General features: G+C 42.0%; 1 protein-coding gene across 1 annotated transcript in view; it reads left to right on the top strand.

The window, feature by feature from the left end:
- The window catches only part of gstcd (glutathione S-transferase, C-terminal domain containing), a 73,156-nt gene that overhangs the window by 51,198 nt on the left and 7,564 nt on the right, over positions 1 to 14,394 (top strand). Inside the window, exons 7-9 of the mRNA XM_080721200.1 lie at positions 446 to 490; positions 808 to 936; positions 12,675 to 12,808. Of these exons, the coding sequence (XP_080577326.1) occupies positions 446 to 490; positions 808 to 936; positions 12,675 to 12,808 (308 nt within the window). The remainder of the gene's footprint in view (positions 1 to 445; positions 491 to 807; positions 937 to 12,674; positions 12,809 to 14,394) is intronic.

Below are 14,394 nucleotides of genomic sequence, written 5' to 3'. Positions count from 1 at the left end.
AATAGACGCTACCGTTGCGTTATGCATCCAACAGATGGAGCTGTGCTAAAGGGAATCTCAATGTCAATGAATGATCCATATATAAGGCGCACTGGACTATAAGGCACACTGTAGTTTTTTGAGAAAATTGAAGGCTTTTAAGTGCGCCTTATAGTCCGGAAAATACGGTACTCTTCCTCTGTTCTTCTGTCCTCTAATCTTTTCATTTCTTGACTTTGTTCTTTTGCTTTGCCTTTGTCTTGGTTTCTTGCTGTGTTTGTGGTTATTATCGTGATGAAACAGTGCTTTGAGAGGGGCATGCAGCAGTACCCACTGGACCTGCTGGCTGATGGTCAACACTTGGGGATTGCTGATCACAGAACCTTTTGATGTTCACTATGTGGTCTGCTGTTTCTGCTCCCTGTCTCTGTGGCTTGAATTCATTTTTCATTTGTATTTTTCTCAGGGTCATGTTGGGATTGTTTTGGCACACACACTTCCAGATTGCCAGGTAATAATTTTGTGTATATCCCTTCTAATAATCATCAAATTATTTATTTAATATATTTATTCTATGTATTTATATTTTATTTAATCAATACAAATACTATACAGTAAAATAGCAATACTATGTATTATTGTCACATCAGTTTTCATATAGCTTTGTATAAATAGGCAATTCATGTGAGACATCATGGCTAATTTTGTTTTCTTAGTTTTTATTTATTTCTGTGGAGCTATGTAACTGTTTTGAAAACGAATATAGAAATGTATTATGTTCCTATCGTATTATTTTTCTATCTTTACATTTCTGACTCTCTCTTCCAGGTGATCCTCATAGAAAACAAGGAGGAGTCCTTGGTCAGGGCCCAGAGCCGCAGTGCAGAACTGGGTCTGGACAACATAGGCTTCATTCAGGCCAATTTAGACTACTTCACGGGCCCCTTTGACATTGGGGTGAGTACGCTCAGCAACAGAAGCAGCTCACTGGCTGAAATTTGACGTATTTGTTTTTTGCATTCCTCCAGCACTGACCATTGAAATGTTGTTGCCACCAGAATCAGGAAAATCATTTCTCAGTTGAAAAGCAAAATGCTGTTTGCTTTTCAGATATCATGAGAAATGCATAAGATGGCAACATTTTACAGATTTGAACTGTACAGTCATCACATAACAAACAGGAGCTTTGTCACTTCCATCATTTTTCAGGACCTGAGCCTGCAGTGCCAGGTATACCAGCTTGCACACAGACAAAGCAGAACATGGACATTATTTCCCTTTCCTGAGCATTAGAAAAAGAATGAATATGTTTACCTACCCAACTGCGGGACAAAGGTTGTTACCCCCATCATCATTAGTGCTGAGGATGACCTTTTCCAACAGAAATCATTAAGGGAAATATTTCCCTCTCCTTGGCTTGCATTCTAGTATCTGTTCTGAGTGCATTGCTCAATTCCTGTGTGGTTCACTTCCTAAAAACAAAGGCAAGGACTTGTATTTTCAGTAAAGGTTTCTGGAGTAGTCTTTGGAAAGGAAGCATTTTTATAACGAAAGCAGAAACTGTAGCCTGCCATTTCAGAGTTTATAGAGTCGGCTTGGCCCCATCACCCTGTACTTCCTAATTCATCAAATATTCTTAACACCAGCATCTCTGCCAAGAGACTTCAAGATGTGTCTTTGTGTGGCCAACTACAGTGCCAGACTGCACTTCATAATGATTTTGATTATTTCCACTGAGTGTGCATGTAGATGCTACTGTAGCACAGTGTAACTGACGATTGACTTATTTTTACTAGTTTTATTGATTTATTTTTGCAAGAGGGACAGCCTGTTTATTTAACTGGAGTTAGAACCCAGCACTTATAATGCTCTCTGCAAGTTTCAACACTCTTACACTACACTTTCTATTGACTAAAACGCCCACCTTGCTCTGTGGTGCTCTTGACTTACCGTAACTGCATAATTACTGTCAATTTAGCGCAAACAGGTCCTTAATTATGGTTGTGGCTGTGTTAGAAGATTCGCTGTGCAACACAAAAACAAGCGAATCTCCTGTTTTCTCTCTCTCTCTGTCTGTCTGTCTCTCTCTCTCTCTCTCTCTCTCTCTCCCTCCTCTCTCTCTTTTGTTCAGCAATATCAAACTGACTCTATGAGACCTCAGTGCTCAGTTTGTGTTTCAGGTCACTATCTTCTCGCAGGAACGTTAAAACTATTGGTCTGTCTTGGCAGAGTCATGCCCTACTTTCAGAAAGAAGGAGCTGTTCTAGTAGCCCCTGTGCCTCGCTTGCTCTCACCCTCTGGAACAAACAGGAATATGTGTGTACCTGCTGTAATTAGAAGGAACCATTGTTCCAGCTTGGCCATTCCACAGAGACCAGCTCCACTTGGAGGAAAACAAACAGTGCAGAATAGTCTTCTCCTCGTTGCATGGGGGATCAAGTCTTCCTCATACCTAACATGTACTCACACACATGCTTGCTGACACAGCTCACTCAAACACACATTCACACACATTGCAAATTGTTTGACACTACTACTAACCAGGAATCACACAACACTTACTTATAAATATTTACTCAAAACAAGCCCTCATATTAGTCTCGTTTTACTCCCTTGCCTTGCTTCTCATTAGCAACACCCTCCCTTTTGCCTTTGCTGCACCTAATCACCCAAAGATGTTCCCATCTGACAACACTGTGCATTACACCAACTGTCATCCTGCTGCCCTGTATTAAACATGCTCCCATTTTTAGTCCGACATTCAATTAATGAAGCTAATTAAGTTATGTCAGAGGCATGGCTATTCTTAGAAAAGCTGTACTCTGTAATCCTGGTTGTGCGTGGGCCAGGTGTGAGACTGTTATCAGGGGTATGGTATACTGTAGATGGAGTATATTTAGCCTGTCATCCCTTCTCCAGAGGGACAAACAGTGAACCAGGGCCCCTGAGGCAGGGAGCCGCTTGGAATGCTGGGGCCCATGGCAACATATCAACACTGGATGCCCGAAATATGTTATGCCACAACAAGATCTATAAACAAGGTTCCTGTCTGTGGGCACCTTTGGGACTCCAGGGGCTATCTTACAAAGTTTTCTTCACTTGTCACCAGTGTTATGAGGTATGGGAAGTTGTGGAGTTTATAGATTTTTGCAATTGATCTTGATTTTGTTTGGGTGTAATGCCATCACATATATTTGTGTTATGCTGTTTGTGTTAGCTTATAATTGATTCTACCAATTGATCTTTTTTGTTCTTGGTTTGAGATCATTTTTAAGGGGAAAAGCTACATTGATTTGATTTCACTTAGTCTTGGAGAGGACTTCTTCATGATCATTGCCAGTGCCGATTCCATAGGATTTCTGTTTTGCTTGTTCTTACTTTAATTCTTTTGTTCCTTGTTTCTAGAATTTAATTTGTGGTAAGAAAAGAATGCCGATGTACACACTGGCCACTGGAAACTGATCTTTATGCTCAGCTCTTTGACCTCATCTTTGGCATGAAATGTGAACTTGTTCTCAACAGAACATAATCACCACTGGAGTTGAATATACAGTACATGGACATGGATTAAGATAACAGGAACAAACCACACAGATTTTCTTTCAGCTTGACACACAAGGACAACAGAGCTGGTAGTGTATTTACGGTCATATCTAGTCCACTTCCTGAGAATAATGTATTTATTAATCAAAATACCTGTTGTGTATACTGTACATCACACACACTAGGTCAATGCACACACACGCGCACAGGCACGCACGCACAGAGCAGGATCATTTTAGGGATGAAGTTGATAGTGTTTACCAAAGTTTTTCAAGGTACTGTACATAGAATGTCTCTTTGTCTCGTATGTATTAGCTTTGCTTGTCTTGTCAGGTCCATATTGAAGGTGATATTGGATCTGTGCAAAAGTCAAACATAACGAGAAAATGAGCAGCTGAACATAGAACCCGCCAAAGAAAAGTAACAAAAGAAAATATATTTTGAAAAGTAATAAGCACCTCACCATTACACAAGGGTGTGATGTAAGATATGCAGTGTTGTTACAGCTGGCAGTGCAGATGGAGTCTGTTGTCTCCAAATGCGTAGGTATAATTACACAGCCTACAGTGAAGAATGAGTTCCCATTATTTCCTGCTTTTAATTATTGAGTGAAATATGCAGATAAAACTTCCCCCCGGAAACAATGCCACCGACAGTTGTGATTCATAAAGAACATGCTTTTGGAAATAGCCCTGGGACCTTAATGGTCGCAAATTCATCCCTGATTTATATTGTGCAAGCAATGCTTGGGGGAGATACAATAGCACTATAGTAAAACTATATAAAAAACGTTTTATTTATTAAAGGTTATTTTAAAGTGGGAGGGATACGCCCAAAACAGCTAAATCAGGCTATCTAATTAGATAATATTTTTGATGATGTCAAGTACACCCATGTTTAATTTATTGCAGTTACTGTACTGAAATTAGTACTTTCTGTACAGTAACTGCAATAAATTAATTTGATTGGCTAATATGGGGGGAAGGGGCGGAGCTGAGCATGCTTCATGATGATTCTGAAACTACCCTCACAGAAGCCGTGCGAGGTGAAAATGCGAATATCCAAACCAGATTTGAAAACTAGCAGTTGTAGGTGTAAAAAGTATTAAGACTCCGCAACTTCAATGCATATTTACCGCTAAAAAAGTACAAGTCTTCTACAAAATAGGTGTCAGTTATTCGTTTCGTGGGCCCAAAGCTTCTCCTCCCCAGCTCTGGGACACTTTTAGCGGCCATTTACTGCTGTCTCTTGCCCTAGAAGCACTGGAGTGATCTGCGGTTTATGTCCGCGCCTCTCATACACTGGGTGTGGGTGTGGGTGTGTGTGTGTGGTGTGACAGAAAATAGCTCTCGAAAATAGCCGTGCTACATGCCAACAAGCTTGTAGATCTGCTATTTTCCGTGAGCGGCCCCGTACACCGGTCAGTCTGAGCAGCAGGAAGACATACAGAGCGCAGAGAACTTGGCGAAACATTTCTGGGAACTCAGATTAGCACTGCAGCAGTAGCACTGGAGTTTACTCATTCAATAACTCTCGGCTGTGAGACAACTCCTGACAAGCATTTCGCCGATGAAAGTTTTGAGAATCTTTTACTGTCCAAAGACGCAATACCGTCTATTTCAACCCATTCTCACTCCCTTTGCTTCACCCTCCCGACGCCGTGTCTTTGCTTTCCTTTGCTTCACCCCTGTGAAGTTTTGGGAGTGACTATTGCGTCTAGGGTGCGACGGGGACGGAGAGTTTTTGGACGAGACAGAGTCTTAGTACGCATGCGCCGACATGTGTTTACTGGAATATTTTTCACTGACGGCCGTCACGGGGAATTGAACCCCGGTCCCTGGATTTGTATCTCCATGCTCTACCGACTGAGCTAACCAGAGTGACTGGGAAGTTCCTTTTTTTTTGTGCTTTTATCTTTGACAAAACGTGGAATGATAACGTAGTCCCTTCTTTGAGCCACATTCGGAGGCGGAAGCAGTCCCCTGGTCAAGATTTACTATTCTGTCCATAACGGCACGTAATTCGGTAACGCGGCTGAGTCGGCTCATGCGCCGTTCCCACCGCTCGTCGCGGCAACTCGGCTCGCTATCGCTCGCCTCGGTGGCGACTCACGGGGGTCATCGGTGCCTGAGACGGCGCCGCTCCGTCGTTTATAGTGCCGTGAACGGTAGCGACGGGTGGCTGGTAAACCAAGAAGCCTTCAGAGCGGTATCGAATCCCGCATCAGGAACTACTTTTTTTTCTTTCTTCTTAGACCACCCAATGCGTCTAACCCTTGAGACATTAGGCAATCCGTCCGCGTCTATGGTGAGAAGCATTCGGTATTTAAGATCGCGTCGGTTGTATGAAGCATTAGGGGTGAGAACCTGTTGTCTATTTACATACACAGTGGATAGAGTAGTAGGCTATTGTGAATCAGCTGATGGGAGGGGTGGTGCCATCTCTCTCTCAGACCGACCAGCGGGGAGAGATAAGAGGGGCTCGGGGAGAGAGAGCCATCGGAGGGACGGAGAATGAGCAGGTTACCAGCGGTCACAACAGACCTCCGTGGGGATTGCGATTTTTATCATTTCAACAAAATAAGCATTTATAAACTAACAACTTGACATGAATAATGTTGCTAAAACTAAGACATTTGAGGTGCAATATATATTTTATTTGCATAGAATTACAAATAAAATACATTTTATGTTGAGGCCACTTCCTGGTTTCGTGGTCTGTTTGATACAGATCCCTTTTATATAAACTCAGCACAAAAAGAAAGGAAACTTGACTTTGGTCCATTATATCTCCCCTTTAATAATACGATGCTTACGAACTGTACCTTGTTGTAAAGGTGACCAATCAACGATAAAAATACTGTAAAACACAATACAAATTGGTATTATTAACTCATTCTGTGCCGATCCCGAACTAGTTCGGCTTTATTTCAATCCAATACATTTTTTTTTTTATTAATTCACTTACCCCGAGCTGCTTGTAGAGTCGTGGGTGGTCCTGGCTCGCTAGCCGCTAGCCAGCTAGCCATTCTACTCTGTCCGACGATATATTCCATAAAAAATGGTTTAAAATACATTTTTGAGCTCCCCAATGTTCACCCAATGTTCGGCGCCGCTTCCGATGAGTACACGAGTGTGCCGATCCCGAAGTAGTTCGGCTTTTTTTAATGAAATGAATAAAATGATAAGAGGCCTTCTGAAGCCTGGCCTGATTTTTCTAGCTACTAGCCGAAAGCTAGCAACCTCCCGGCCGGCCGTTATTTGCGAACGAAATCGCCAATCTCCGCCTAATCCAATGAAAGACCACATCTTTGAAGGCTTATATCTCTGGATTGTGTCTTTAGGGAAGCGGCGCGAGGTTTATTTACGGCGAAATCGCCCAAAAATGATCTTTTAGATGACAAAATGGGAATAGCCATTCTGTTAGCATTATCATCCGGGACCTTTCCATGACGTGCATGAACGTGAGCATGTGAGGTCCTGGAAGGTGAGGTCCTGGAAGCTAAAGCGCTCGCCTATGAGAGATACCCTGGCATTCTATGGCCCCTAGAGGGCGCTGGCACTAAATGAGTTAAAGGGGAGATATAATGGACTGAAGTCAAGTTTCCTCTCTTTTTGTGCTGAGTTTATAACTCTTATGATACAGATGCACTCCCCAGAGCGAACATCGATCAATCTGTGATGGTCCCGGCCGGCTCCGCCCCCCTTTCAAACAGTTTCAACAAAGACCACGTGACCTACTGCAGCACAATGTTAAACGTCGGTGCGTGACTCCACACCTTTAAACTATTTTCACTTGTTTTCTACAGCACGCAGTCCAGGGTAGTGATTCCCGGAAACGGGAGGCCTATTGATTGATGATGTTTAAGTACAAACAGCTTGTACAGTGACACTGCGACCTCAGCCTCCCATGCTCCAATACACGCACACTGGACAGAACCTTTCTCCACACTGCTGTCCGGGTGTGCAACAGCCTACCAGAGCATGCATGTGGTTGATTCCATAACCTTCAAGCCTTTAAACGCAGCGTTCATAGACATCTCCTGACCACCCCTCACACTGACTCTTGAGCTGCAGTGAACCGTATGATATATATATATATATATATATATATATATATATATATATATAAAATCACCTTGTGTTACCAGGTATAACGGCAGTAGTAGATTCTGACAGTCAGGATTGGACTGGGATTGATTGATTGATTCAATACTTTTTTAGTCAGCAATGTAAACAGCTCAGAGACATAAGACATTGAGGGGCTTTATCTTGCAGGGCGCCTTATCAAATTGTTTTGAAAAATAGCCGATCTACAAGCTCACAATGTGTCTACTGGCTATTTTCCCTATTTTAAAATGTTTTTCAAAATATTATAAAAAATGCATTATAAGATTAAGCGTAAGGGCCCAGATAGGGCCCTTATTCTAAAAGGATAACCAATAGTCCTGGGGACTTGTTTCCATTGTGGTCCTATCTATCTATAAATTAGCCAAATCTATGTGTGTGTGTGTGGAATTCCTCTACAGTAGTGCTAGGACAGCCCTAGTTAGTATTGTCTGCTCTCTCCATTCAGTCCCATTTTGAAGTTGTATCCCAGAGGGGAAAAACTACATTTGCACTGGCCCAGATGTTCTGACTTCAGATGATTCAGTTGTTTTGGGGGGAATGTTGTTTGTATTGCTTCACATTCAGAAAGGAAATTCCTCATTTCACTGAACTGCTGAATTGCTGCAAGGATGCTGTCCAAAGTCAAGAATGTCTAAAGTTCAATAGTAAAATAAAAAAATATATATAATTATAGTTGAAAATAACCCATGGACATTGTTATGTAAAGTAATTTTACTGCCAATATGAATAGCTCTTTGACTGCTTAATTGTTTTTATTCCTGGTCATTTTGGTTTGTGTATCAATGGTTTGCACTTTTAGCCCCTTGACTATGAGTTATGTTTACTTACATTACTGCAGTGTGCTTCCAAGTTCCAATGTATAATTTTTTTTAGATTGTCAAATGTTTTCCTGCCTTCCAGGTAGTCATAGGTATGAGACTCAACACTCGACACTTGAAAGCAATAATCCAACACTGTGAAATTGATTTATTATTTCTTGTCAAAGAAATGCAGTTGAAAGCATGGATTGATTTGAAAAGTCTAGACGAAAAAAGTTCCTGGAGCAAAACGTTTGAATTTATGTAGGATATCCAAACGTGTATCCAAACATAGCCATGTAATTACTAGCCACATGCAGAAGTACAGGGGGTAGGATTATCACACGAAAGTTAGATAAAAAAAAAATGGTAATAATTCTCAAATGCTAAAACTGTGCTTTGGAAAAGGTTGGTCATTATGTAAAGTATGCATGATTTGTATTCAGCGGGCAAAAACATGCAAAATATACTTCTAATTAATCAAGAAACTTCTCCAAATCTTGTATGGCACTTTATGATCGTTAAATCCCAAGTTTACATGACAGACGAGGAGGGTAAAGCAGATTCTTTCTAATTAGCTGTCCAGAATTTGTGTCAGGAAATATAAGCCATTTCCCCCATGTAGTGAACTGCATGTATATATCCAAGATGGTTCAAATTGAGCTTTCGGCATGAATTTGAAAGAGAAACCAGTCCCCACTGGCTCACTGCCTCTTCATATCCAAACAAGTGCAAATCCTATTAGAGAGGAAATATTAATATTAATTTGGATTTCCACAAATTGAATATTGTGTAAAGCCCACATTTAACCCATTTAGGTTAACCCATCTATAGTTAGGCCTAAATCAGAATTTAGCCTACAAAAACAAATATGTTGCAACATACTGTACATGTACTGTAAGCCCCTCCCATACACTAAAATGTGTACCCGGCCTGAATGGGTTAAGGAGAGAAATATATACTGTACCAGTAAGACTCCCTAGATCGGGAGATAAGTGACCGTCAGGTCGCATACGCAAACTTTGGAAGGCAATAGTAGCCAATCAGGAGGGAATATGGGAAATGGGACAGATCCATGTTGATGACATGACTGTAGAGATACTGTGTACCGCTTTGCATGATTTTAGGGCAAAATCTGTAGGAGCAGTGTCCACAAATGTGTTTTTAAAAAATCGGCCAGATGGTGGCGCTAGATGGGACAGATGTATTTTGATGACATGACTGTAGAGATACTGTGTACCGGTTTGCGTGATTTTAGGGCAAAATCGGTACGAACAGTGTCCAAAAATGTGTCTTGTAAGAATCGACCTCATGGTGGCGCTAGAAGAGGGCCATGTGAGAAATGAGGGTGGGGGTTGTGGTTTGGCAGCCAAAGAGTGTGTGTGTGCAAAGTTTGGCATGGATAGGGGCAACGGTGGCGGAGATATGAGTAGGGAAAAAGTGTGACGTGACGGACAGACAGACAGACTGACTGGCGGACGGACGGACAGACAGACAGACTGACTGACTGACAACCGGTGGAGGTTTTGATAGTAACTGCGACCAGACTGTCGCAATAAATACATTAACATTGTTGTGTGATTGCAATACAGTAATACTGAATGGTTTAATAAATAGATCACTTCACAGGAATGATGTCCAGGTTCAAGTCCACATTACACCTGTGGCAGCACAATGGGGCCATCCTGGAATAGTTTGGTTTTAATCATTATTTATTCCTTTTACAACACCTTCTCATTACCATCATATAGTTACACACGCTAAACATGCTTTAAACGTGTATAGGCTCTCTCGTCAGTCTCCCGGGGGTCTAGACCCCGTCCCCTCCTTTTTTCCCTCTCTACACTTCTACACGCTTGTAGATCTGCTATTTTTGCCAAATGCTCACCCCCAGAATAGGGACGCTAGGGTCCAAGTGTTAGTTATGTGTGAAAACCTAAAAAATAAGCCAATTTGTCCATTTGGGCGTTTGAAATCTGGTTTTGATCAAACAATATTTCCCTTTTTTCTCTTCTTTTTTATTTTGTATTTTTTTGGAAGATACTGTTGGCTTCTTATATTGGTTAAGCTACAATGGCTAAATTCTGCCAAACCATTTCCAGGGAGAGCTGGATGCTGTCCTGAGAAATGTTCCCCTGTGCTGAGTTCTAGACGGCTTTAATGAGTTGGCTCCCGGTACTGTGTCTGTGTCTGTACGTCAGCGCATATCTTACTTCAGTATTTAATAATGGATGCAGTCACTCTCCTGTCCCATGTTTGTCTGTGCATCTTTTGACAAAGCAACCCTTGGTTTATTCGGCAGTTATATATCGTCGGTGTCGGGTGAAAACCTTGTATGTCCAAAACCGTTCGTTTTGCATTTATCATTTTAAGAATGATTTAAACTAGTGAAAACAGCCGATCTACAAGCACACAACGCCTCGTTGTGTGCTTGTAGATCGGCTGTTTTCACTACTTTTGTGCGACGGCCTTGTACGATGAAGCAAGGCTTCACTTTGCGAAAGAACGTACAAATTTGAAACTTGGAGATACGAGGTTTCCACCCGACAACGACGATATTGTACCCTAATCTCTGGGGCTGGACTCCCTCTTATTGACGTGAACTTCTGTTCTGTGGTGTTGTCATGGCGACATATATGGGTCCAGACTCTCCGACACCAACAGACTTGGTGGGCAATATGCAAGAATGTCAACGTTGGCCTGGAGGTAGAGAGGCGGACTAATAACTAAACGATGCCAGTGTGGATTCTTTGTGCTGGCGGCAGGATGTATTCCTGCCATGAGCTGGAGACGGTGAACTCCCATTGACATTGTGAACTCCCATGACATCCTGGCCTGACCAAGATGTTAATGCACTGTGTGTGTGTGTGTGTGTGTGTGTGTGTGTGTGTGTGTGTGTGTGTGTGTGTGCGTGTGCGTGTGCGTGTGCGTGTGCGTGCGCGTGTGCGTGTGCACGCTCGCACATGCCAGCACACGCCAAATTCTGTCAATGACCCTGGTAAACTTCACAATGAAGAGTAGAGCCCCACACCCTCATAAGCTCCAATAAAATTTGACTGTGTTTGGAGCCTGGGCTCTTCGTCAGGGCCAAACTGTGGGTTTGAGCTGACAAAGAGCCCAGGCTCGAAACGTTGTCCTTGTTTTATTGGAGCATCTGAGTGTGCTGGTTCTATTCTTCTTCATGGTCGTATCTTAACCCAGCACTCGGACGAAGTGATGTGTGTATTCTGTTCGCTTTTTTAACTTCCCAATGAACACATTTTATTCAGTCATTCAACAGATCCCAAGCTTTTAATCGATAAGAATGACTAAATGTTTGGGTTTGGCCAACTCCCCTTTGAGTTTGAACAACTGTGGTAGTTCTATGTCAGTAAGGATGAGTAGCAAATGTTTTGTACTGTAAATAAAGTTATTTTGGTCACGTTTGATTTGTTTTATAATTGAACGTGATTGACTGATTTTGACTGATGATTTTGTTTGAATTGTACAACAAACACACTACTAAAACAAATCAGATTGTAATTATTCCTTAGGATTTTACAACTGCCACCTTGTGGCTTGGGTCTTTTACACTTTAATACATTTGAATTGAATTGAAGTCAGTTTATAATAATTTAAATGACTGAGAATGATCAAAACTTTGCTCATTGTATAAATGACAACAGAATTGTTGCGTTTATGTTCAGCTGTTAATCATCACTTCTGACTTTATTCCTTGGATAGATAGAGCTCCCTCCTAGAGACTGAGACATCTAATAACAATGCTTGGTAAATTCAGCTGCTCTGAAACAGTCATACAGAGAGCCGTAGGCTGTTTTCTCTGCCTCTCCATCTACCAATATCTAAAGGCTCCAGGGCTAATGGCCACATAGCCATCGTCACACACAGTTTCCCCTGCTCAATGGGAAGCCTGAGGCATCCGTGCCTCAGCTTAGCATTTTGTCCTAACTCCTTATGTCCACAACTTTTGAAAGCCTGTATGCATTTTAAATCTGCAGTTCTAGAATATGGAAAAGATGGGAGTGATTATGTATTTTTGTTTGCATTTGGTGGCAAAGATGTATTTACACAGAGACATTTGACAGTTGCGTGTGCTTGTGTCTGTACAATAAACACTCCTTACATACATAGACGTGTCTGCCCTATTGGTTTGTGTCTCTACATGTGTGTTCCTGTGTATGTCACTCAATCAGTTTGTGTGTACTCAATGAATGTTGTTTTACAGGTGGCCCTTCACGCGTGTGGTGTTGCGACCGACATGGTGGTGGGACACTGCATCCAGGCTGGAGCGTCCTTCGTGGTCAGTCCCTGCTGCTACGGCTTCATTCAGAACACCGTCAAGTTCTCCTTCCCCAGGAGGTCTGTCTGTCATTGCTCTCCACACAGCACTCTTTCAACCTGGCATCACTATTTTAGACATTTAATTGTGGGTGAAATTGTTCCCAAAATATCTAAAGATTTATGACAGCCAGGGAGGACAAGAGGATACAAGCAAGGTGAAAATTTCAACCTGTAAGCTGTAGATGGCAGCAGTGGCAGCACTTTATGCCTATATTTATATTTTTTCTATATCCCTGCCACATTTAAGCATATTAATCTAGAATTGAATAGAGACCATTGGTTAAAGTAATGGCAGTCTCCCCCCTCTTTTTCTTTTTGTTATAAAAAATGAAAAAGCCAGTGAGTTACATATCCGTCTCACTAGTGCAGGTGGACATGAAAGCAATGAATGAAATTGCTCTATGTTGGCCTTGATACACACCGTCTGGATGCTGTCGCATTCTGCAGCGCACTGTCTGTACTCCCTGCACAGCACGTGAACAACACCCTCAAGAGACAAGAACAGACAAAGAAAGTCTCTGACAGTTTTTGACTGTTAATCTATGTGTCACACTCACAGATGTCACGCTGTGTGTGTATTGAAATGTGCAGTGTGCAGTAGACGCACATACTCTGGTACAGCTGCTTCATATTTTAACCAAATCATAGAATTTGATAGATCAAGATTTGAAAGACAAATTTATGATACAGTATAGATTTTCCCCTAAAATCACACAAAGCGGTATCTCTAAAGTCATGTCATCAACATGGATCTGTCCCATTTCCCATATTCCCTCCTGATTGGCTACGATTGCCTTCTAAAGTTTGTGTATGCCTGACGGTCGCTTATCTCCCGATCAGGGAGTTTTACTGGTCAATATTAGTTGTATTATAACCTCAGGGTTACCACTAACCATAGTGTGTCCATACAAACTACATTTGTACACTCTCAGAGTTAACTTAACCAGGATTTTACTTTGTACCAATCATGATTGTAGTGGTACAATGTTTTGTTCCATTTCACTACACTGCAAATTGCGCCCTCGGGTCCATTTCTACACTCTCAGTTCAATTAAATCAGTACTGTACTTTTCTCTGATGGTCTCTGACCTGTGTTCTTTCCTGCTGCGACTCTGACTGTTCTGGACCTTCTCCTCTCATGCTCCGTCTCTCTCCTCTCATATGCTCATTAGTCTCCTCTCTCCATCATCCTTTCACCCTCTGTTTCTTTACGTTCCTCTCTCGCTCTTTCTCTCCCTCCCTCCCTCCCTCCCTCCTTCCCTCAGTCTCCCTCTTTCTCCCACTCATTCTTTCTCTCTCCATCTCTATCTCTCCCCTATCTTTTTCTCTGTCACTCCTCTCTATCTTGTCTTGTGTGTCTCTCACTGTACTAATTTCCATGCAATGCATGTGTGTGTGTATAAACTCTCTCTCTCTCTCTCTCTCTCTCTCTCACTCTCACTCTCACTCTCTCACACACACACACACACACACACACACACACACACACACACACACACACACACACACACACACTCTTTTGTTCACTAGTTGTCCCTGATCACCACCAATCCAGCAAAACACCTGCAGTTTCTCACGCTATACTTTTTTCCATAAAGAGGAAA

The sequence above is a fragment of the Nannobrachium achirus genome (assembly GCF_963921795.1).
Source record: "Nannobrachium achirus genome assembly, chromosome: 3".
NCBI classification, from domain to species: Eukaryota; Metazoa; Chordata; class Actinopteri; order Myctophiformes; family Myctophidae; genus Nannobrachium; species Nannobrachium achirus.
The sequence above is the reverse complement of the archived record's forward strand: the minus strand, read 5'-3'. Positions and strand labels throughout refer to the sequence as shown.